We start from the raw sequence: 25,770 nt of genomic DNA on the forward strand, positions 1-25,770 counted from the left end.
GAGACTATTTTACGAAGTGGACAGAGGCCTATCTTCCAGACCACACAGCACAGACCGTCACAAATTAGTATGTGAACTTATATGCCGATATGGCTCGCCTTAAAGAATTCATACAGACCAAGGAAGCGAATTCGAGTCAAATCTTTTTCAACGAATGTGTGACATTTTGAAATAGAAAAATCCAGGAAAAAGCCCTTTTATCACCAATTAGACGGGATGATAGAGCGCTTTAACAGAACTCTACAACAAATGTTGGCGATGTTTGTCAATGATTATGAAGATGATTGGGATGAACATTTACCGTTATTAACTATGGCCTACCGCGCCTCAGTACAAGAAAAGGTACTAAGTGTACCCCAAATATTCAAAAGCTAGGAAGGGAGACTTCACTCCCTATCGATCTTATTGTCATCGACTCACCCTAATGACGCCCCTGTAGAATGTCCCATAAAATACATCGAATGGTTAAAAGAAGCAATGCAAAATGCATTTGACTTCGCGCACGAAAATTTATAGTGTAGATTCAAGAAACAAAAGCGTTTCCACAAACGTTAGTGCTTCGCTGGTATCTACCAGAAGGAAACCCAAAAATGGGTTTAGGATGGACAGGGCCTTTCGAGATTGTCAGAAAGTTATCAGATATAACTTACAAAATAAAAAAATGCAGTGACGGGAAACTGAAAATAGTACATGTAGACCATTTAAAGTTACTCAATCAGAAATTAGAGTCAGATGAGGGTCAGGGGGTGGAGTCTGAGGAAGGAAGTGATGACAGGGTTGGACCCAGACCCAAATCACCACAATTCAGTAGAAGAGGCAGACGCCTCAAACCCAAAGTTATTTGCAGTCCATAAATATAAAAAACTACGTTAAATATTGAAATTCAATATAATTCAGTAAACAAATAAGTCTTATTGTTGGTGTTGTAATTTCCTTCGGGAGAATTAAGAGTGTAATAAATATCCATTTATATATAGGTCCGTGAACATACATGTAGGTCCGTGAACACGATGACAGAAATTGTTTTTTTATATATTGTTTTTACAATCATATTAAGTGAGTTATGGTGGATATTATTCGTACGAACCACACACACACATATATAGTTTAAAACCATGGGCTAGTGCTTTCCGTTATGTATCGACTGTATCTATACATGTTTGCAAATGTTGATATTGAGTGATTTTGTTGATGCTTGATTTTATTTGTTGTGAGAAACTTAATGAATTGCATTCAGTTGAACATTAGACTAGAGGAAAATATAGGTTGTTGTTTTGTAGAGTTTATGTACTTAAGTTTTATTTTTTTCCAGGAATTATGTCAAGTTCACACATGGACGTTGTATCAAATGCATGTAGAGATTTAGACGTACAAGATATCATGGCTGATGGTGATTTCAACTTGGAAGAAAGCATCTTCAACTTGGAGATGAAGGAATATGGCTATGTTGCCAACATGCGATATTCCACTGCCATTGGGAAGAGTGTTATGTTCGTGAGGTACAGAAATGGGCCTGCATTACCGAGGATGTAAGGCACTGGTCAGGAGGAAATCAGACATGAAGAGCCACCTTAAGTTTAAACATTAAGAGACGAATCCTTCCATCCTGGGATTGACCATTGCTAAGGCAACCAGCCAGATGGTGAGGGCCATTTTTTGAAAAAAAAGAAACAGACATGCAGAACAGACATTCAATCACACACAAACACATACTTATGAGCACTAAGAAGGCGTCAAACCATTACCGTCACGTGACCGGAGGGCCACCAATTTCATCGACCCGTAATTCTGAAGTACAACTTCCACTGTGCCGAGACATTTCCGACAGCCGGCTTCCCTTCGCTGCCTGAATTTCCCTCGATGGTTAATGTTGCTCCCGGGACTGTGGTCAACTGAGCCAATTTTTCGTTGGTGCCATCTCTTTCCTCGTTGGAGCAGTCTTCTTCCTCGTCGCAGCCATCCTCTCCCTCGTTGGATCCTTCTCTTCCTCGTTTGAGCAGTCTTCTCCCTCGATAGACCCGTCTTCTTTGCCGTTGGAATCTTCTTAGCCGTTGGAACCTTCTTTGATGGCAGCTCCTCTTCTCTCTACGATGGAACTTACAGATGTATCTACGCATACCGACTTGAAGAAAATTCCCCTAAAAGTTTATTTACAAAAACCGAAATTTAAATTACGCCGACCTATTCATATTGTGACGACGATTTTGCTATACTGCCCATACCTTTAAGTGAGGACTCGCTCTAGATGTTTATTGTAAAACTGGGTAACCAGATTGACAGAATCGCTCGTGTGCGCCTCTTAGCTAAGGAACGCTTTGAACGACTTCAGCGACCTGGATCGTCCTCCCACAACATGGAGAGCAAAACCCACACACTGAAGAGGGAAACTACAGTACTTGAGTGCGAGGAACTTTTCCCGAACAGTGAATGTGAGACAATAATTTTATAGATGTGCTTAATTTCGTTAACTTCAATTTGTAAACTTAAATCAGTTTCATATTGTTTAATTTGTGATTTGACATGTTCGTATGTATTCACATCCTATATGCTATTATATTCGAAAATGTCTTGTTGCTTATTATGATATGTAAGTATTCTTCATTGTACTTTTATGTATGTAATATTAAGGTATCCCATCCATAACTATCATATTTATATCTTATAGATTGCAAGTTTGATCACTAAAATCTTAGGGTGATTTTAAGGAGTTTATCAAAAAATAAAGTTTCACCTTTGAAATCTTTAATAAAAAATTAATTTTGATCAATTTATCATATGATGGAAGTTAACTTTGAAGTCTATGGGGAAAATGCATTTTTAAATATATTTCTTTAGTACAAGTTATTTTCTCATATTTCTCTTGGTAAAAAGTTGCAAAAGCTTTCTCCGTCTTCGAATATATGCTAAAATAATTCATAGTTTTCCATACATATTTTCAAAAATAATTTTTTTAATTTCCTAAAGGGCGGCAACTCTTTAAAAAAGTATTAAGTGCAAAAAAGTTCATCTAATTGACTACATACATATACTCAAGTTTTGTTTATGTCAGCCTCATATTAGCTTTAAAATATGTATTTGATGTAGTATAGATCAATCAAAATTGTTACATTCACTTTAGTTATGGATGGACTACTACCTTAATACTTGTTTATTGTATGCACATTTGATGTTTGAATTGGTAATTGAGACTTATGTACATAGTACATGTACATTAGGTCTTGGGAAGGGGGGAGTTTGGCGGTTGACTTCTTTATTAAATACGTATTAAATAATATTTCGGTAATTGAACATAATGAACCAGTTATGTACGTTGGCTGATTAATATTAAGTCTATACATGTGTTTGTGTATATATTGTTATTAAATGGGCATGCATGGTCACGATTTTGGTCAAAAATTATCTTTTCGATTTTAATTTTTACAATGCTTCAGTAAGGCATTTTAAAAAGGCAACCAAAATTTGAGTGTCATTTGTCGAGTCATAAGCGAGTTACAGAGCTTACACTTCTTCGCTATGTAAACAAAACTTTTGTTTACGTTTTGATTGTTGAAGTGAAAATTCTAGTTTTAGACACAAAATGAATGTGTTAATCGTTAGCAACTGTTTATTTATGCTTAAATGAATAAGAAGATAGACAAATCAGTTTTTAAAAAAAGATTTATACTGGTATATGAACCTATGTAAACAAAAACAGGGCACGAGCCTTGTTTACATGACGAAGAGTTGCGAGTCCTGTATATTGCTTTATACACAACGACTGGCACCCTAATTTCATTTGATCATTAGAAATGCATTCATAAAGCATTGTAAATAATGAAAACAGAAAAATAAAGTTTAACCAAAATCGTGACCATGTCCCTATAAAGTAATATTTTTCAAGTATTTCTAATTCGTAGTATATTTAACGTCATTTATTAAATATGACGTCATAATACGTCCCGGCCCGGGGTAGCACAACGGTGTTTGGTTTTTTTTGATATATCGTATAGAAGAAGGATTTTAAAAGAGATTTTTGGAAAACATTTGAACAGTATGCACTGTTATTTTTATACTGTGAAAGTATTGTGGTGATATCATAATAAACGGTTAAAACTTAAAGCGATTCCTGTGTATAATTCGGGACGTATATTGGGCAACTGCACGTTAAAAATATATATGGTAGTAGAAAAAAAGATTTTAATTTAAATACATGTTTACTACATAGCCACATTGGCCCCGCCATAGGGCCTGAGCCCCTGGATTATGGCTATGCATTTCGTAATGTTGGTAGAGGCTTTATTAACATCATAACCATGCATTTAATATTTCTTTCCACATGTGTGGGAATAGAGAAGAATATTTTTAAAGATTTAATACATTTTCACTATATGGCCACATTTTCCTTCTTTAGAGCATGCACTCAGGGGCCAAAATTTCATAATTTTAGTAGAGGGCTTCATGGACCTCATAACCATACATTCAGTTTTTCTCTAAAGTACTGTATTTAAAAGAAGAGAGTAGGAATTTAAACGTAGCACTGTTAACTCTCTTGATGCCACATTCCATTTGAATTTCGTTATGACGTCGCTAGTACGTCATATCGATTGTTCGTTCTACGTGCCGAATTTACGGAGCTTCACTATTTATTTGGCGAAATTTTATTCCGTAAATACGTGCACGTTTTTGCCCGAACTTTGATTGGATTCAATTTTATTTTTATTTATATATTTGGTTAATTATTTATTAATTTATTTGTTTATTTATTCATATGCATTTTAAAGAATTAAAAACAAATTATCAAAACTTAAAGCAGAATGTGTTTTATACGCTTAGAAACAATTATTTTTGTATACAGTATTCTGCTGCTATACATGCGTGTCTTACCCTTAAAACTGAAATTAAATATCTAGATTAAATGTGAATACCTGGTAGTTGTTAGTTGGTATAAATCATAATTCATTTCATAGTTACACGCTTCCATCTTTTATCTGTTTCACCCGACTTCGATACGTTAAATCGGAAAAAAGTTTGTCTGTCTCTCTCTCTGAGCTTAATCTAATTTAGTGAATGTTACATATGCAATGCAATGTATAGGCTGTACCAAGATATTTATGCTGCACATTTGGACGATTTTTAATAAAAATACAAAAATACACACACCTGTGAATGAAGTGCAATTGAAATAGATAAGGGGGAAAATATCCATGATAACTGCATTCACACAATATCATATTCTTAGGAACGAAAATAGATTTCTTACGGAGGTTTACATCTTCACTAGTCAAGGGTTTTCATTCCACCCCGCTCCCCATAAACGTTTACATCAAGGAAAATATCTATATACTTGTATAGGATAAAGAGTTGCAATTTTTGATTATCCCCAATTTCGAAATTATGGTTTAAAATCACTATATCATACAAATATTGACTGGGATTGAGGGCAACATTGATTATATTAGCCCCCGAGAGACGAAATATTGCCCGACGCGAAGCGGAGGGCAATATTTTCGCCCCAAAGGGGGATAATATAATCAATGTTGCCCGAAAACACAGTCAACATTTGTTTTGTTATATGAAGAATCAAACCAAAATTTAAGAAAGTAATTGAGAACAGATCGCCGTAATTTTCTTAGCTTAACAAAGAATTTACGAATTCACTTTTGTGCAAAGTTCATTTCACAGATATCCTCAGCATCAAACGGTCACTGGTGACATTACGCCGACCGTAAGAATTAACATACAGATGTTCTACCTGATTTTACTTCACATAAATTCGCAAATCCTTATATCAATAACGGATATAAGGATTTGCGAATTTATGTGATAGCAAACCGTCGCATTGCGTGTCCGTTGTTTATTTGCTTAGACTGACGGTCTATTATGACGTCACCTTGTTTTGGAGTCGTTTACGTTATCGTTTAAGAAACAACAAATCAGAGGCGATTTTTTGAAATAGCGGAAATGTTCTCTAGATATTATTCCTAGCCGGCCAATATCAAAATAATATTGACCGGTCAATATTTTTCAGACGAGCTAATATTACAAATATTTACTACTCGTCTATATAGAGTTATATAGTGAGAATGTACTACTGAATATAACAAATACCAATATTGAATTTTACTCTTTAAAAGAAATATTAAGAACGTTACCTATAATTTTTGTCAAATACACCATTGAAAAAGTCGATGATTGGTCCAACTTTATGCAAAGGGTCAAAACCTGGCCACCCCTTGGAACAGTGAGATTGTTGTCGTTACAATGAAGAAAACGAAGTATGGACTGGAATCTGTCTCGCGACATCACTTGTGAAAAGTTCGGGGTCTCTGTTAGAAGATCACCAGAACCGGTTTCCCAGTAAGACGCGTAAGTTGGTTTCCTTACAATACCCATTGCAAACACCAGGCCATAGAACACACTCATTTCATCTTTGGTGACCGGTTTCCAATCATTTCCTCTAGAAAATGCAGACCGCCGATGAACGTTAATACACTCATCAGCATACCGATTTGTTTCCTCTGCAATAACATCCAATGTACAACAGTCTTCGTCATTCAATAACTTTTCGAAGTAATCATATGGTTTCAGATCGGGATCAAAATCTACTGCTCCGCAACTGGCAGTAAAGTCTCGAAGTCTTGAAATAGAGAACGTATTAGGATCCACCACCGTAAACCATGGGCCATAATTGATAGCGGGCACTTTGTCATCTACGTTTGCATCGCTGTCACTTTCATTCTCATCGTTTAATCACTGTCAAATGACATTCTTCTCAAAACTTTTTTACGTCATATTTTCATACTATGACGTCATAAAACGTCAAAAAATTACATCATTTCAGAATAGTTTAATTCTGGTTGTAACGCGCTTTCTGATTTGATAAAAAATTATTTTATATCGTATAAAGAATGTTGCTTACGTCATAGTAAGACTAGCGTCAAAAATGTACTGTATTAATACGCTTGACGTTACGTTTGAATTTTGTACAATTTAACGTCATTTTAAAGGTAAAATGACCGTTTTTATCTACAATTAAGAGTAAAAAAATTAAATCATAAACAATGAATTATATATTTATTAGTTTTATACGATATAAAATGGTTTGAAACTGTTTACGCCTTTTTATAAACCGCTTCGCTTCGCGGTTTATAAAGCGTAGACTGCCCCAAACCATTTTATATTGTATAAAACAAATAAATATCGAATTCATTCCTAAAAGAAGAAGTCGCACTCAACATTTATCATCATCTATAAAACATATTTATCTACTATATCTCAATTAAGGAATGAATTCAAAATTTATTTGTTTTATACGATATAAAATGGTTTGGGGCAGTTACTCTTCGTTGTAGATAAAACCGGTCATTTGACCTTTACAATGACGTAAAATTGTACAAAATTCAAACGTAACGTCAGGCGTATTGATACGTTTTTGACGTTAGTCTTACTATGACGTAAGCAACATTCTTTATACGATATAAAATAATTTTTTAGTCAATCAGAAAGCGCGTTACATCCAGAATTAAATTATATAAGAATACATTTTTTATTCTTTGTATTTTTTTGCACCAAAATGACATATAAGCGTCGCCGTGACATTAAACTCTCGGACGACATAAGTGTCGCTGTGGCATCAAGAGGGTTAAGGTTAACTTTGTGGTCGCGCCGACCAGAAAGTACGAGACATATTAACTATGACATCATACAAAACAACAAGTCGTCAAAAATGCTAGTAAATAAAGTAATTTCCCATTGTTGTGGGGACGAAAACATTAAACTACATTAAAAATAACCTATGCGTGCAACTTTGTAGTCAAAAAACGATAAATATAAACAACCACTGATCGCAGTGCACTTGTCGATGTGACGTCATACTGTAAATTTTGACGCATATTTTGTGTAGAGAGAGGCGGATCAATCAATTTTTTAACATAGAAAAATGCATTTTAAAAATTAACAGAGCATAATCTTCGAACGATTACAGGTATTATACCATTATATCCTATAAATTATGCTAGTTTTGATTCGGCATTCGATTATTTTTAGAGCGTGTAAGGTAAACTGATCGGGGGTCGAACACCTTTATAGATTTTTCAAAACCCCCGTTCGTTAGATAATCTATCTGATGTATAAATAATCCCGAGATGTGTCGGAAAGTATTAATGAAGTAGTTTAAAACTTGTTAAGCGCTGTCAAACGCATTTAAACCCTTCCCTGAAGGTAAACTCCCGAGGAGGCAAAATAGATCACGAGTCGGACGATCCGACCGCAAGTCGAAAGGCTTGATATTAAAACAAACATTTTATTTCAATACAAATCAACGGGAATATTATACACTAAAACTGTGAATAGATTCAGAAAATTAATAAAGAACTTTGACAAGTAGTTTATATGAGTTATTGCACTGTGATTATATCTATTAATCGTTCATTTTTAAAAATAAGATCTATATGTTTTACACTTTTTTAGATCAATGCAAAATGTACTAGTATTTGACCGGTATTCCCATGGATCAAATTACTTACAATGTCTATTAAGTTGTTCCTTTTATTGTATTTGTAGAGGTTTTATTTATTTTATATTCAATTTCAACTTAAAAAATGAATTATGTCGTTTAAGCTATTTATATTTCATATTTATATTACTTCTAATATTCAACAAACATGCGTTTAAATTGCAGCGACTTTTATTTCAATTTAAAGGTATATGTGGCGTATTTTTACATGGTAAGACATATTTGATTGATTGATTTATTTAAATATGTTATATAAAGATATATCTTCAAAATAAATTACGCAGTTTAAATCAATCGGGTTAAAAAGATAAAGAAATTAATAAATTTTTTATAATTATTTTCGCGTCCACAATAAATACAGCGTTTGAATAAACCCTGCCTGAAATCGGCCACGTGATACTGTAAACGTATAACATTTGGCTGTGTATTCTATTTAGCGTTTTTTGCGGAATGCAGCTTCCGCTAAATCAAGTACATCGCTAAATGCCATGCATGTATGTATTAAAATAGTCACATTCAGGAATACGCTAATTCAAATCCACGCTCACTTGTTCAAAAACTTTTTTTTTTGCCAAATATCGTACACGCCAAATATAATACATTAACAGCACCACGCTCAGTCTATCATAACAACAATGGCGACGACGAGAAAATGGTATACCCGTAATACCGTTAAGTTTGATAGATTTGGCCAAGAAAGAAAAATGAGACAGACTGACAAGGATAGGAACAAAGGAAAGATTGTCATCGGAGACCATGTAGATTGATGGAATAGGAATTAAAGCCGAATTAAACTTAAGTTTAATAAGTTTTTATCATGAAGTTGTAACGTTAGGGGTTTTGATAGTCAGGTTTGTACGTGCTCCATGTGTTCCATGTCTTTACTTTATAAGTTATGAACCACAAGTGGATTTTCGTTTAGAGATATTTTTGAATAAAGAATTAATAAACACTTTCAGTACATGCATCCCTCAGGGAGAGGGAGTATTCACTCATTTTACCGTGTCGTTGATGCTAAAAAAGTGTTTTATCTTTATTACACATAATTAGCAATTTATATCTTTCTACATGAATGAATAACGAAATAAAAATGCTTCGGGTATCATCTGATATAAGAATTATCTAATTTAAGACTTGAAAAAATGTGATTCTAATTTGTAAACAAACTGTTCTTCCATCGTGTTTTCAGTACTAGGTTTTCCCGCACTCATGCGCAGTGGCGTTACAAATGGCCGATCACATTAATATTCATCAGACGTGTAGCAAAGTTTAGAGATAAATAACTCAAGAACATGTTTTATGGGTCTAGAGTTAGTGAAACGTCTAATTATAAAAATCATGATGTATATTTTTACTAAAACTCATATAAAAATTTTTACTCCAAAAACGCCACATATCCCTTTAATTTGTTTCGATCATTGTAGAACTTTTTTTCCGCGATAGTTTTTCGATCATCTTTTTCTTTTTCAGCTGCTTTTATTTTCTTAAAATTTTCTCTCTGTAACTTTTTTTTCTTCTTTTAATCTCTTTGTTTCCCTGTTTTCCTCCTCCTCCTTCTTCTTTTCATTGAGAGTCTCATCGGAGGTTAAAACAAAATAACGACAATCTTTTTTTTTGGGTTTTTTTTCTCTGAATCCTTGCGGATGGTTACCTTCGGGATCGTTAAAATATCTGACAAATCTGAGTGTTCTTGGAATTCTGAACGAATGCTCCTGCCAAGGTCTTCCATCTGTTCGCTCCTACCAAGGTCTTCCATATGTTCCGATATAGATACACTCGTATTCAGGCCAGACATGCCTGTTAACGCAAGGGTTCCATCTGGACGTATTACCAACGGTAAATCACAGACTCCTGTATGGGAACGTTCAGCAGGATATTATTGATCGTTTCAATGCTTGTTGTAAAGCTGTCATCCATACTATCGTCAAGCGTAGGATCTACCGGTAAAATCGATAATAGTGAGACGCCTATAATCTCTGTTGGACCGTTTCCATCGACAGCGGGAGTTGTACCTCTTAAGCCCCTTTCACAATTGGCACACGACCACTTTACACCACTTTGCGATCGAAAATTTTGAGCTTCGCACGAGCCCTCGCTTACGTTGCACGAGCTCTCGCATTCGTTTTACTGGTCGCATCAAGTCTCCTCTGAAAAGTGGACATGCACACTATTCAGACGCGACCGAACGCGATCCAAATCATCGCAGTGCAACGCAGGAACATTAGTACGAACGTTTTACAACGTTTTGTGTACTCGTAAGAGTGATACACGATTTATAAAGATCTTGGGTGGCATCTTTTCTCGCTTTCAACTACATGTATGTCTACTGAATATGGGCGGTGTATATACCCCCTCTGACTCGCACGATCATTCGTACCATGGAACGCATAATCGCACGTCCAATCACATTGGCGCAAGTTCAATCGTCCAATCACCTAGTTTCTCGCGCGTTCCTATCGTAACATCTTTCAACAGTTGCTTTTATTTTACATCAGTCGCATTCAGACGCAAGATATATCGCAAGATTCAAGGCGTTTACATCGCAAAACACTCGCATAGATCGTGCGAATACTTTTTTCATATGCGACAATTAAAGTTTCATATCTAATTTTTTAATTCGGTCGCACGAATATTTGGTCGCTTTTGCTCGTGCGCCAATTGTGAAAGGGGCTTTACAGCCGTTGTATCGACGGAGTCGTCTGTCGTTGTGTCATGTTCATCTGCGTATAAAGTAGATGGAATGTAGGCCTCTTCTGGAATTGCTTGTGCGTCTAAAGGAAATGTGCCCGTAGCTTTGAATCCGGACACTACGTGAATTTTCTTCAAGGACGCGCACCTCTCGAATATTTTCAGAAACTGGGCATGTCCTACAGCAACACCAGCACTGTTAATAAAGGTATCAACCTCTTTGTTCGAGCCCGATTTCAAGGACTTAAAGAAAGAACGGTCTAGTAACTGGGTCCAGTTACTGGTGTGGCTCGGAAGCTCAATGACCACAATTTCAATAAATTCCATTGTTATGGGACCCATCTCCATCGAATTTGAGTAATTCTGGTCTTTCGTTTCCAATATTAGGTAAGAATGTCTGCTCAAACCAAAGGCGAGCGATCCCATCCTTTGTCCAGCCACTCTCAGAAACTGAAAACTTCGCTTCCTTCAGTTGAGATTCCCTTGGAAGATTTTCAATTCCATATCCCTGCAAAGCACGTCTTGTTTTACCTGGCATAATGCAATGGGGTGGAATTGCAGTTCCGCTTGCATTAGCACACGCGTCGACCGTTAACATTTCTCGAGAACCAGCCTTTCCATGAATTGTCTTGACGCCTCTTTTCGCAATTATTTTTCCTGGCTTGTGAGACATGGTTATTCCCGTCTCGTTCATTTTCCATATGGACCCTGGCTTGTAATGAAGCTGGTTTTCTGAATAGACTTCATGTAAGGTTGCAAAGAATTTATTTATTCTTCCTCGTGTCATACCCTGATGACGCAGAACGCTTGTCGACTCTGGTGTTCGTAGAGAAAAATCGGGATGACGACGCTTCAAACGCCTCCACCACATTTCTGATGGTACTGTACCCTTAAACTGTGCCCTTCCTTTTTTCGCAAGTTCAGATGCACATCTAAAAAGGAGGATTTAGAATAGCCAACCCCAAGCTCAGCTCTTTTTGGCATTTTCCAACAACCCCACCTCATCTTTCTTAGATAACAAGAGATGTTTGTGAAACACTTATGACCCCCTCCCTTGGAAACATCTGCAAAGAAAATGAACGTAGACTGCAAATAACTGGAATTTTTCTAAGTCCAAGGGGGTATGACTCTGTCGAAAATTGCTCGATCGTACCCAACATCGAACTTGACCTAGATATTACCATGATAAACCTGTATACCAAATTTCATTCCAGTATGTTCATCCTCTGCGAAGAAAATGAGCGGAAATTGCAAATAACTGGAATTGTTCTAAGTCCAAGGGCCATAACTCTGTCGAAAATTGCTCGATTGTACCTAATATCAAACTTGAACTGGGTATTATCATGATAAACCTGCATACCAAATTTCATTCCAATATGTTCATCCTCTGCGAAGAAAATGAGCGGAAACTGCAAATAACTGGAATTTTTCTACGTCCAAGGGCCATAACTCTCTCGAAAATTGCTCGATCGTACCCAATATCAAACTTGACCTTGATATTATCATGATAAACCTGTATACCAAATTTCATTCCATTATGTTGATCCTCTGCGAAGAAAATGAGCGGAAACTACAAATAACTGGAATTCTTCTACGTCCAAGGGCCATAACTCTCTCGAAAATTGCTCGATCGTACCCAACATCGAACTTGACCTAGATATTACCATGATAAACCTGTATACCAAATTTCATTCCAGTATGTTCATCCTCTGCGAAGAAAATGAGCGGAAATTGCAAATAACTGGAATTGTTCTAAGTCCAAGGGCCATAACTCTGTCGAAAATTGCTCGATCGTACCTAATATCAAACTTGAACTGGGTATTATCATGATAAACCTGCATACCAAATTTCATTCCAATATGTTCATCCTCTGCGAAGAAAATGAGCGGAAACTGCAAATAACTGGAATTTTTCTACGTCCAAGGGCCATAACTCTCTCGAAAATTGCTCGATCGTACCCAATATCAAACTTGACCTTGATATTATCATGATAAACCTGTATACCAAATTTCATTCCATTATGTTGATCCTCTGCGAAGAAAATGAGCGGAAACTACAAATAACTGGAATTCTTCTACGTCCAAGGGCCATAACTCTCTCGAAAATTGCTCGATCGTACCCAACATCGAACTTGACCTAGATATTACCATGATAAACCTGTATACCAAATTTCATTCCAGTATGTTCATCCTCTGCGAAAAAAATGAGCGGAAATTGCAAATAACTGGAATTGTTCTACGTCCAAGGGCCATAACTCTGTCGAAAATTGCTCGATCGTATTTAATATCAAACTTGAACTGGGTATTATCATGGTAAACCTGCATACCAAATTTCATTCCAATATATGTTCATCCTCTGCGAAGAAAATGAGCGAAAACTGCATATAACTGGAACTGTTCAACGTCCAAGGGCCATAACTCTGTCAAAAATTGCTCGATCGTACCCAATATCGAACTTGACCTAGATATTATCATTATAAACCTGTATTCCAAATTTCATTCCAATATGTTTATCCTCTGCGAAGAAAATGTACGGAAACTGTTGGTGGACCGACCGACAGACAGCAGCAGGCAATATGCCCTCCCTTTTTTGAAGGGGGGCATAAGAAAGGGACATCACCCCATCTTGCCCCTTCCTGAATTTTCCCGGTGGTTCGATTATTGAGAGTGGGCGGAGGAACCGAATATTTTGCGGCTGCTTTCCGAATCGATATCCTGTTCTGCTTTACATCAGCAACGGCCGCCGACATTGCCTCTTCCGTCCAATTCCTGTGTAAAGGTCTTGCTCTTTTTTTCTTACTGCGGCTTTCTTACAACATGTTTGACATCTGCAATTAATTACAGTTCATTTATGTATGCATTTAATTGATTTAACAAATAATATTTTATAAAAAGTCGTTTAGATACAAAATTTTCAAAAATCCCCCATTGGTTAAGAGTCTTTTTAACGGAAATTAGCCATAATTACTTTTCTAGTGTTATTTATTTTCCAAGCCACGCTCCGGAAGCTATATACTATAGCATAATTTTAAAAAAAGATATTATATTATGGATTTGTTAATTAATTTACAATATTAAAACTCTGCAAAACATTAAAAAAATATAAAAAAAAATAAAAAATACTACAGATATTAGTAATGTACTCCAGTATGCTACAAAATCTATTTTAGGAATAGATGTATCTGAAGTCGAACACTGCTCGACTTGTGGTCATTTTAGGTGTTCGACTTCAGATCTTAAAAATGACCTTTGGGTGGATTATATGAAAATGAAGTATCTAAAACAATTGGAAATCAGCTTTTTAAGACGGCAAAGAGGAGTTATCTATCTTTTATTGTTTATGTAGTAGTATTAAAACTCGTAATAAATAGCGTTCGACTTTCGATCACGTTCGACCTCCGATCAGTTTACCCTATTATTTCTTTTCTAAGGTGTTTAATGTACAAGTTCTAGGTGTTTGACACTGGGAAGCCTATCTAAATCCGCTTTTTACAAGGACAATCGCTAAACAGATCATTGCGATTTTTTTTAAAATATAAATTAAGATAATATTTATTAAGAAGTGCTGCTGCATCGATGAAATCTTTAGAATGAATTGATAAATACGTAAAATATTAAGCGAAGGTCATATAAATTCCAACCGAAGCGCATTTCTTTGTTATTTATTCTAATAAAAGATGAACTCTGTACAAAGCAGCAGCACTTTACATTATCTTTCAGAAAAGTAGAATTTAATTACATTTAAATTTTAAATTCAAATGAGGGTATGCCCTTGTAATATTGAAATTTGTTTATGACCTCCATTTGGGAGAATTATCAACAAGTCACGTGACTCTCAATTCAGGGGACCACACTCAGTATCATACAAAGTAGCATTTTCTATACTGTTTCATTTAATATTGCATTTATATCATGATAAAATAACTTTACATAAATATTTGGGAAAAAAGATGCATCGTTTATGAACGTTTCGATTCGCTGATATTTTCATCGTAAGCCTTAACAGTGCTGCGAAGATATATTACATTTCCACTAAGGCCATATTGGACCGCCCTACAGCTTGAACCCCTGACGAAGGGGCCAGGGATTTCACAATTTTGGTAGAGGGCATCATGACACTATAACCATACATTTAGTTTTTTTCCCACAAGTGTATAAGTAGAGAAGAAGATTTTTGAAAATTTAGCTTTTTTTGCATATTTGGCCCCACTTCTAAGGCCCCGGGGGTGGTTAAGTCATGAATTCCACAATTTTGATTCCTCTTATCATAGAAATAAAAAATGGTAACAATTGGCTTTGTAGTTTTTAAGAAGTTTAAAATGTAAAATTGTAAATGGACGAAATATGTCGTACGATGACCGACGACGGACGAAGACCGATAGCAATAGGCCCCTGAGTGACTCAAGTGACCAAAACAATGGATCTAGTATTTCAGTCTTTAACAGGTCGAGACCACTAGATTTTGTGACGTCGGCATAACTTTGCATACAAAATTAGGTATCTGTTTACTTTTATTGCCAAACCAATCAGGTGAATGAGTTGCAAGGCATTGTGGGCAACTACAAGTTTCAGTGTATACAAAGCGTACTGAAAATATATTACCATTTTCAATTGTCCTTTGGAAACTCATTTTCAATTATTTTTCATATTTTTTTAAATAAACATGGAAAATCATGTCTGATCTTTCATTTCTATGCTCACATTTGAAAAATATTGCCTATGAGGCCTTATATCAACCCATCTAAATACATCATTGTCAAAGTTCAAAAGAGATGTACGCCCTATTATATTAGAAGCAGTGAGTACGTTTTTCACGTGATACCCCAGGTTTGGGACAACATTTATTAGTAGAATTTTGAAGTTTCTTCAGGCACACTCATCAGAATGCTTAGTGTACAAAATACTACACGATACATAACTTGTACTTCTGTATTTGTATATTTGTGCATTTCTACTATCGTGGCTATTTATGTATGTTATAAATGTAGAATTACCTGCATTTATTAATGGTGTACAATAATTAAGTCACCAATAAACAATTCGGCAGTTTTTCCTTATCAAAATTTGCTTGTACTTGTATGCGTATGTATACCAGTCTATTGATACTGATCGATCTTTGAAGCAACAATTGAAAAATTAAAACAACAGTATTTTTCAATGTGAGCATGGAACAATGTCTACGGTAAGTAATCTTTCCTTTTTTACCTTCTAAAGTAAAAATCAAGTTGTACGAATTTTCCCACAAGCAATTAAATATTGTGTATAAAACAGCCACAAACCACGTGTATGTGTTGAAAAGTAAACACGTAGTAGACCGTCATGCTTTGCGACTCATTCACTGGATTGGAGAACAATTTTGACTTGAATATTGTCACATGTTAAATAATGCTATCCATATAAGGTAGTGTACCCGACCTGTTTAATAACGAAATGGTTGCAATTCTTTCAATCGGTCAAGATTCCTTCTACAGTGATACAACGCAACCAGACGATGAAGGGCATATGGTTGACTTTGGAGGTAATGCCCCAGTCACACATTCACGGATTAAATGCCGGATTAGCTACGGAAGCGATCCGGCATCATTCGTGGCGATATGTATTGACCCGTGGCTTTTCCGTCTGTTATCGTATCCAAACGTAGCAATACTTGTACCGTTTTAACTCCGTATAAATCCGTACTAATTCGTATGTATCAAATTTGTCAAGGATTGTTTCGATTTGATACGGAGAGCTACGTGATTATACGGTTCTAGTACGTATTTACTACGGATAAGAAGGGTTTGCTAAGATCTTTTTACGGTGTTACACGGGCCAATTACGTTTTATTACGAATAACAAAGGAATTTTAAGATTTATTACGTTTTTATACGTTTTTTAACGACACTGTACGGAGTACGAAGGTACAAGGCAAAATTATAGGATAATAAAGCGTTGCCATGCTTATCATGCTTGTCATTAATGACATTCATTCAGCTGACATTTATAAACCCTATAAAAACTCTGTGTCTGACCATCAGTCACAGAATTTCTATCAAACATGAATAATCAACAACTGATGCTTGCTTTGAAATTGCTAGAACTAGACATTGACATTTCACAAAATGCCAGGGCAATGATTCAGGCCATCCAAGACCAGAGACGTGATCGAAGGCAGCGGAGATGGTGGACGAGAGATTGGCTTCTCCGAAGACCTATCCATGACCAGTATGAAGCCTTAATGTCCGAGATGTATGCAGAGGATCCATCTGCATATAGGAATTTTGTACGAGTGGACCCTCTTATTTTTCAAGAACTGTTACACATGGTTACTCCAAGATTAAAAAGCGCAACACTTGGTACAGGAAATGTACTGACCCTGGTTTGAGACTAGCAATTACTCTGAGGTACCTAGCTACGGGGGACAGCTACCACACACTGATGTATGGTTTCAGAGTTGCCCACAATACAATCTGTGGTATAGTAAGAGAGGTATGCGAGGCTATAGTGTCTGTTTATTCAGAAGACGTTCTCTTAACACCTACGGAACCTAAACAGTGGAAAGCTATAGCAGACCAGTTTGAGGCTAAGTGGCAGTTCCCCCACACACTAGGTGCTCTCGACGGAAAACATGTACCAATTAGGTGTCCAAAAAATGGAGGATCGTTGTATTATAACTATAAAGGTTACCACTCTATTGTACTGATGGCTCTAGTTGACGCTGACTACAAGTTCCGATGGGTTAATATTGGCGCTCAAGGTGAATTTTCGGACGCCCAGATTTGGAACCAGAGTGATCTTAAACAAGCGATTGAAAGAGGATTAATGGGACTGCCAACACCGACCCCTTTTCCCGGTGATGATAAACCCCTTGGCTACTATATCATCGCAGACGATGCTTTTGGTATGAGGACCTGGCTTATGAAACCTTTCTCTAGACGATGTCTTTCTTATGAAGAGAGAATTTTCAACTATCGGTTATCTAGAAGTAGAAGAGTTGTTGAAAATGCGTTTGGTATTCTTGCAAATCGATTCAGATGTTTACTTTCAGTCATGAATCAGGAGCCCGAAACTGTGCACGTCATAGTTTTTGCCTGCGTGTGCCTTCATAACATCATGAGAATGAGATACCCCGGGGACCAAAATCTTCTACTTGACCAGGAAGACGAAAGACACTAGGTAATTCCTGGGGCATGGAGAGATGGTGTTAACATGGATGATTTACAAATTACCAGGGGTGGAAATATGGACACATTTGACGCTAAACAGCAGAGGCTTTATATGAAACATTACCTTAATTCCCCAGTCGGGTGTGTTCCATGGCAGGACTAGATGATATAATGACTGTTCTAAAGTATTGTGAAAAAGTCAGAAATAATTAATGGATTAGGCCACACCAATTTGATTTCTTGGTCTTCGGATTTTAGTCAAAAAAATATTGGGGCGAGCGAGCGATTTAATAATTTTAAAATTAAAATACTGAAATTTGAAAATTTAGGAGCGACATAAAAGAAATAGAGGCGAGCGATTACATTTTATTTTAAAATATCATTATTTTCTTTGAAATACATGTAAAAATCATTATTACACTGTACTAAAACCACTGTGCAATGTCTCAGATTATACTTTCACACCCTATTAGTCAAAATTGGAATTATATAACAATAATGGTTTGGGCACATGTATACAATATGAACAGCTTTTACCTTCGGACAAAATAATGAAATAAATTGTTGGCAAAGAATGCACACTGTTCTATTTGTTACAATTTCTTTTCATCATGAACAACATTCAACAGTTTATCTTCTGCACCTCTTGGGCAGAAATTTCCCCCCCCCCCCCATGTTCTTGCATCTTTGCCATTATTTTTACAAATCTGGCATATGGGTCTAACAATAGAATATTGCTCAAATAAGCCAGAAATGTAAGGGTCTGTATCATCTAAAAGACTGTCAACACTTCCGCAGTGAACACAAACTGGAGGTAAGTAGTGCTTTAAGGAGGTTGAGAAATAACTTGTTTCCACTTCTGTTGTGCAGTTTATGGCCTCACGAACAACCATGCCTGGATCTTCCACATCCTTTGCTACCATGGGGTCTCCACATGTGTAAACATGATCCTACTTTAAACGCAGCAACAGTTCCTCCTACAAATACATGACATCATGAAAAAAAAGTTTCACATATCTACTTTAATATCAACTTAAATTTAGCGCAGTTAAAACTGCAGGTACTGAAGGCCTATTAAGCTTGCTAAACGAGACAGTGAAGCCACCAAAAACATACAATACTAATAACTTACTTGTTCACGGGTAAGCTTTTTATCACTGTAGACACATCTTGGTTTTGAGCACTCTCCACATACAATAACATCACGAACTTTTTGGGTCTTAAATATTTCTCGGTTACGCCTATCGTTGGCAGTGGCAGGATCATCCTGTACTTGAGCACTCGGCCTGTATGTATCGTCTGTTACTTGTCCATACACCTAATAAATTTGATAGATTTAGAATCATATACTATAACCCATAAACAAAGTTCAAGAAATTAATTCAATGCCTTATCAACATGAACGATTTTAATGTTCTTTTTTATTTTATCTGATCTTAATATGTTTCGGAATCCTTTGAATGAAAAATTATGCCTACCTCCTCAAAGGTTTGATAATCTAATAATGGCCATCTCCACCAGGAACAGGGTCAGGCAGAAAATGCAAACTCTGGAATTCAGCAACAGGAAGCCTTGGGGGTTAATAACTGTGGAATAGGCACAGTTATTGCACTTTTTCAACTGGAACATGTAGTGACTACTCTTTCCATGGTCTGCCAAGAAGGTCTGAAATTATAATGCAGGTGTTACTGGTATATAATAATTTATCTCTATAATAACTGTGTTGCAAAAAATATGATGATGTGGTAGTATGATATTTTTGCTACCATGCATTAGTAAAGCAAAAGCGTTTTTGGTGCTAGTACTACATGAAGCAGGGTTAGGTTCTTTACATGCTGAGGAGCTGGTTAATGCTAGTTGCTGTGCAATAAAATAAATTGTACAAACTTACAATTAAGTGAAGAGGTTATTTCTGAAACGTCCATATCAGCATTATCTGCGATGATGAATTGGGCATTTTGTCCTTCACGCAGACGAACTTCCACATCGAATCAACAGACAAGATAATGTCTTTCGATTCCACACAATTTTCAAACAACTCGTAGAATTTACCCCCCGAAAAGTTGGTGACTGTATTTGCCAATAAGTCAGTACCTTCCTGATCACTTATTCTGACCACAAGTACAGGCATTTTTTAACTCTTGAACGTAAGTAAACCACCGCGAAACTTCGAAGAAATGTTCAATGTAAAATCGAGACTTTCACACGCGGTATTAAAAAGCTTTGATTTCAAGCGCAGTCATGACTAAATAAAAAAATATAAAAGTAAAAACCGAAAAATGGAGCGGAAAACGGAACGAAAATTTCCGCATGCGGGATTTATTTTTTAATATTATTTTTTAAAAAGTCATAAAGAACGTGCGCGCGGATCCGGCGACAAAGAAATCAAATTGGTGTGGCCTTATTACAACTTTCTTATAATTAAAACATAATTTGGTCATTGGTTGCTTATTAATTTGAGTGTAGAAATAGTTAACATTTGTCAATAGCACGCTTTGCATTCTCAAAGTTGAGGTTATTAAAACAAATTAAAAATGGACTTTGAAATTTGAATGCCCCTTTTAATCAATCATAAAGGCACATCTACTTTATATAAGAAAGGTTGTGTGAAAGTTTCATGAAAATTCATCGAGTGGTTTACGGGAAGTTGTGGGTGAAAGATACGGACAAGAAAGACCCAGGTGTTAAATAGGGGTATAAAATGTATAAAGGTAACAGCGTTGGCATTGTTAGCATGTTTTACAATGTAGAGTAACAAAGTCAAAAGATTTTATTAAATTTAAGAAAAAACAAGATACAAATAAGGCAACGTCCATCTATTGCAAAGACTGACTTTAAACTACCAATGTCATATGCCTATAAAAGTCCTCACTATAGACAAAAATATATTTATGCAATATTCTTCCTAGAAGTTATAATAATATAAAGAATGACAAAATGATTTACAAGAGCTATTTTCATTTGTACTATTTCTGTACGTTTATAATTTTCTAACTTAAAAACCAAAACCAAAACAGAGAACAGTTTAAATTTCAACATCACTACTACGAGACGAATCCATGGTGGAATGGCTTGGGAAATGGATCAAATCCCTAAAAGACTCCGTCTGACCACCAGTATTTGAACTTGCACGTGTAGCTGTCGCAGATTCGTCTGAGGGGCCGGTAGTGTCTGTAGCATGAGAACCGGGACCGGTGGAAGATGATGTACTTGAGGCTGACAATGGTGCGGAATACGACCTGCTCATTTTTGTTGTTGGAATGGGAAGCATAGCAGAAGGAGGCGGGCGTTGGTACTGGTGTTGCCATATTGGTAAATATCCTCCAGGGCATGATGAGTAGTTTAAGGTCTGCAGACGTCTCGCTGTGTCGAAATCCGAATGTTGATATTGCTGCTGGAGTTAGCCTGCTGTACGCGTTTTGAACGAGCTTTAAAAGAATTTACCAACTGAAGAGATTCTGCCTGGAAATCAGTCCACAGTGAGTCATCAATCTCCGATATTGCCGTTCCGAACCACTGTGTCCACTGGGTCGGCTGGCTCGGCAATTTGTTCCAGAATTTTTTCTTTCATTTCAGTTGACTGTTAAATACGAAATTCTTCCAAACGCTGAAGAAAAACACTAGTACATGTATTTTCTTTATTTGCGCTCTTCTTCTTTTTTGTGATATCTGGCTTTTTACACGTTCCGGAGGAAGAGGAAGGCGATATAGAGTCATCCCTATCATCTTCATCATCATCATTTTCCTGTGAAGCAAGTATTCGTTCAGGATGTTTGTCACGAATTTTGGCGATGAGCTAAAACAAAAACAGTTTCTGTTATTAAATAGACAATTAAACCAAATTAACAACAACATCCAGGCAAGTATTAAAACCGCACTGCGTCTGACACGCGTTTCGTCTATCAAAGACTTACCAGAGACGCTAAAGCCTAAATTGTTATGAAAAGATAAACTAGAAGAAAAAAGTATAAAATTTCAATTTTTTATTCAACCTTTGGTACACTATGTGAAGTATAGTAAAAACCTTTATAAAACATGATCACATGAAAAAGTATATGTGGCAACCATCATGAAAACAAATAAGTTAAAATCCTCTGAATATAAGAAGAATAGAAAAACATTATGGAACTTACGTCTGCTCCACCTCGATTTGATATTCTGTAGATATGTTTTGACAAAAATGATAATTTTTCCAAAATCCACTTGTCTCTGTCTGACAAACGACCCCGTGATCCTGAAGGCCGTTTTGTCAGCTTACCATACTGCGTGCGAATGCTGTCCATCCAAGATTTTAACCTTGGCCCTGTGGATATAAGAAAAAAACCGGATTAATATTATTAATCTAACACTCATTCAAATAGCTCCTTAGTAGCTAAAACTGTATATTTTTATAGAAAAATCTATTAAGTATGGCAATATTCAATTTCTAAAATAATGACTCCTTATATTAATGTTTTGTTCCAAATTTGGTAATTGAAATGAAGATAATATATTCCAATGAAATTTTATCTCACCATCACAACGCCAAGCTCTTCTGCCTTTTCTTTCCATAGGGCATTTTTCCTCTCGGTAAGTTTGTAATCAGCATTGCCCTTATCATACAAATATTCATGCTCTTGGAACCATGACACTACATCATCTTGTTGAATGCTAGTTAGGTAAAGAGGCTGAAGCCGGGTCTTTTTACTGGCTACTCCAGTATCAGAAGATGTGTTGTTTTCCGGAGCATCCTCGCTTGCTTGGGTTATACAAGTTTCATCCACCGCCTGGATTTTACTTTTTGCAATTACTCGTTTACAAGATCTTTTTTTGGGTGGCATCTTTATTCGATAGAGTTTGGAAAAGAACTAAACCAGTGCACGGATTACCAACGGACTGTGTAATCATGATTGTCCGAGAAGCCCCGTAGTGAATCGTGGCGTCCCGTAAAAGACCGGTTTTATCCGTATTAATCCTTACCTACACCGTAGCAAACTGTATTTATCCTTAGCGCAGTCGACTTGGCACTTGACACTCCGTATTAAGTCGTATTGTTTCCGTATTAAAACCGTATTGTACCGAAGCAAACCGTTTCAAACAGGCACTAAATTTATCTTTTTTCTACCCTATCCTTGTTAGTACGTAACAACCCGTATCCACTCCGTAGTGCATCCGTACTAACTCCGTATCAATTAACGATAATTAGATTTTCCGGTGTCAACCGTGGAAAATATTTCGTTGTAGAACCGTGGAGTTGATCCGTGAATGTGTGACTGGGGCTTAATTAAGCAGCAAGACTTCTTCATCGTGTAAGCCTACTGCTCCACTTCGCCTCTTTTTTCGAAACTGAAAGACCCACAACTTTCACTTATTATACTCACAGTCCGATGGAAAGGTGGTATACTGTTTTACCCAAGTGTGTCTGTCCGTCCGTATAATCAAAAATTTCTGTCGGATTAAATTCAGTATCTTTAAATTGAAAACGCTTTGAACACTCTTTGTTAAGGCATGCTATTTAGTAGAATTCATTTTTGTACCAATCGGAAGTCAACTTCCTGTTACATGACGACTTTGAAAATTTAGGATACAAACAAATTTTCGTCAAAGATTTCTCAGCAACTATTATTCACAAATGTTTAAAGTTTTAACACACTCTTTGTTTGGACAAGTCATATGGTCGTGGGTTCTTTGTTGTTACGGACGTTAGTTTAAAACCTGTATTGTATACCGTTTCCACTCCAAACAAAATATCTGTGAGCCAACGCTCACTAGTGAATACCTCCGCTCTGATGTGAATAACAAAAAAGCAAAGTCGATATTTACCATTTGGTACAAAAATAGATCACACTTTTTTTTATACCAAAAATTAAAAATCGGGTAAAACTTTAAGCTGCCTGGTCCGATGTGTGAACGTTGTTAAAACCATGGTTTTGTTAAGTGTATGTATGAAATAGGCAATGCGTTAATTTTCCCGACCATTTAAGTAACATTTCTATGAAAAAATGATGAACAGAATTCTGTTTACAAAAAAACTTTAAATAACAAGGTAACCCATGAATTCGCCCCTTCTAAAGATTCAGTCCGATGTTGAGGCGGGTATGATTGGATATCGACTTTGGCAATTGCTAATAAAATTGCGTAAATGTTTTGACAATTCAAAATTAACCATATATACAATTTTCACTAATCTTTTTAAAGTTTTAATGTGCTCTGATGTTTAAAAATATGCGCACTGAACATTCTCTAACAATTGGGGGACAATACCAAACGGCTTCCTTATGTTGGCATGCTCATGACGTATTAGATTAGTTTTTGGGAGTTGATTTTAATCAACTCTCCTATGCAGTTACTCAGACAAACCGAAAGTGAAACAGTGTTTGGACCTCAGCACAAATCATCGGTGCTGACAAGACTTAGTTCTTGAAAATAATTGATAAATTCGATGTAATGTATGCTAAAGCATTGTTTTTCAATGAAACTTATTTTTAATACCTTGAAAATAGTCAGATTTTAAATGGTACGAACAATTTAGATATTTTTTGTAGTCGTATGTATTCCTACGCCAGCGTTCAATATAGTCTCTTTCAACTCGACGCTCGGCTGTCTCCGTTAATCTCCGACAAGCAGAGAGTCTCTCTTGCTTGTCGGAGATTTACGGTGTCAGCCGAGCGTTCGGTTGAACGAGACTAGAGTTCAATATTGCTTGGATTCATACAATTTTCGAGAAATATTTCTATTACTGATACATGTTCATAGTTTGATTGAATTAATCTTATCTTTATATATTATTTAACATGATTCATATGGGGGTTTCTCGACATTCTTGTCGAAAAAGTCCAAAAATTCATATTATAAAAATGTGTTTAATTCAAATACAAATTAAAAACTACATGTACTTGTCGTGCAAAATAACGTATCATTGATATTAAAATAAATAAAACATCGACAAAATCAACTCCCGTCAGTTCTTCAGTACTTTGATTTTTTTGGTATTCACATACTGTACTGAAATTAGTTTAATTTACTTCTATATTTATCCCCCCCCCCTTCCGCTGTTGTCCGTTTGTCTCTTTGTCTGTCGGTCGGTCCACAGTTTCCGTTCATTTTATTCGCACATTTGGTATACAGAGTTATCATTAAAATATCTATGTCAAGTTTTATAGTCTGTCCCGAGTTATTGCTTCCATCGCTTTTTGATGATTTTTAATAAAAATACACATCGATGAAAGGGAATATATCCAAGATATCTTCATTGAACAATTATCCCTTTCCACTCAGAAAAATCACAGGAACGAAAACTTATTCCTTACGGAGATTTATAATGGGAAATGTTTACATCTTTTCTTCATTCGGAATACACTCGGAATACATCGCGCAATTTTTTAACGTTATCATCGGGGCTTATTAATGGCTGATGCAATGCAAAATCTCCGTAGATTTTCAATTTTGGGATGTGTATTGAAAT

The 25,770-nt window shown here is 36.1% G+C and overlaps 2 protein-coding genes across 2 annotated transcripts; one reads left to right on the forward strand and one right to left on the reverse strand.

Moving 5' to 3' along the window:
* The first annotated feature begins 16,611 nt into the window (after positions 1 to 16,611).
* Positions 16,612 to 18,863, forward strand: LOC136273443 (putative nuclease HARBI1). The gene is made up of 3 exons (XM_066077859.1): positions 16,612 to 16,699; positions 17,259 to 17,385; positions 17,472 to 18,863. Exons 1-3 carry the CDS (start codon positions 16,612 to 16,614, stop codon positions 18,334 to 18,336), a joined length of 1,080 nt encoding a protein of 359 aa, XP_065933931.1. The 3' UTR covers positions 18,337 to 18,863.
* Positions 18,864 to 20,735: 1,872 nt separating this feature from the next.
* Positions 20,736 to 23,579, reverse strand: LOC117690395 (uncharacterized). Its single transcript, XM_066077861.1, has 3 exons — positions 22,852 to 23,579; positions 22,460 to 22,629; positions 20,736 to 22,122 (listed from the first exon to the last, which is right to left on the reverse strand). Exons 1-3 carry the CDS (start codon positions 23,144 to 23,146, stop codon positions 21,910 to 21,912), a joined length of 678 nt encoding a protein of 225 aa, XP_065933933.1. The 5' UTR covers positions 23,147 to 23,579; the 3' UTR covers positions 20,736 to 21,909.
* Positions 23,580 to 25,770: the final 2,191 nt, after the last annotated feature.

Source organism: Magallana gigas, chromosome 3 (assembly GCF_963853765.1).
Source record: "Magallana gigas chromosome 3, xbMagGiga1.1, whole genome shotgun sequence".
Taxonomy (NCBI): domain Eukaryota; kingdom Metazoa; phylum Mollusca; class Bivalvia; order Ostreida; family Ostreidae; genus Magallana; species Magallana gigas.

Coding starts and splice junctions, on each gene's coding strand:
- LOC136273443 (XM_066077859.1), top strand. CDS start 16,612: ATGGTTGCAATTCTTTCAATCGGTCAAGATTCCTTCTACAGTGATACA. Junction 16,700..17,258: donor GCATATGGTTGACTTTGGAG/GTAATGCCCCAG, acceptor TGAAATTGCTAG/AACTAGACATTGACATTTCA. Junction 17,386..17,471: donor CGAAGACCTATCCATGACCA/GTATGAAGCCTT, acceptor TTATTTTTCAAG/AACTGTTACACATGGTTACT.
- LOC117690395 (XM_066077861.1), bottom strand. CDS start 23,146: ATGCCACCCAAAAAAAGATCTTGTAAACGAGTAATTGCAAAAAGTAAA. Junction 22,630..22,851: donor AGAAAAGGCAGAAGAGCTTG/GCGTTGTGATGG, acceptor TTATATCCACAG/GGCCAAGGTTAAAATCTTGG. Junction 22,123..22,459: donor CAAATCGAGGTGGAGCAGAC/GTAAGTTCCATA, acceptor TTTTTGTTTTAG/CTCATCGCCAAAATTCGTGA.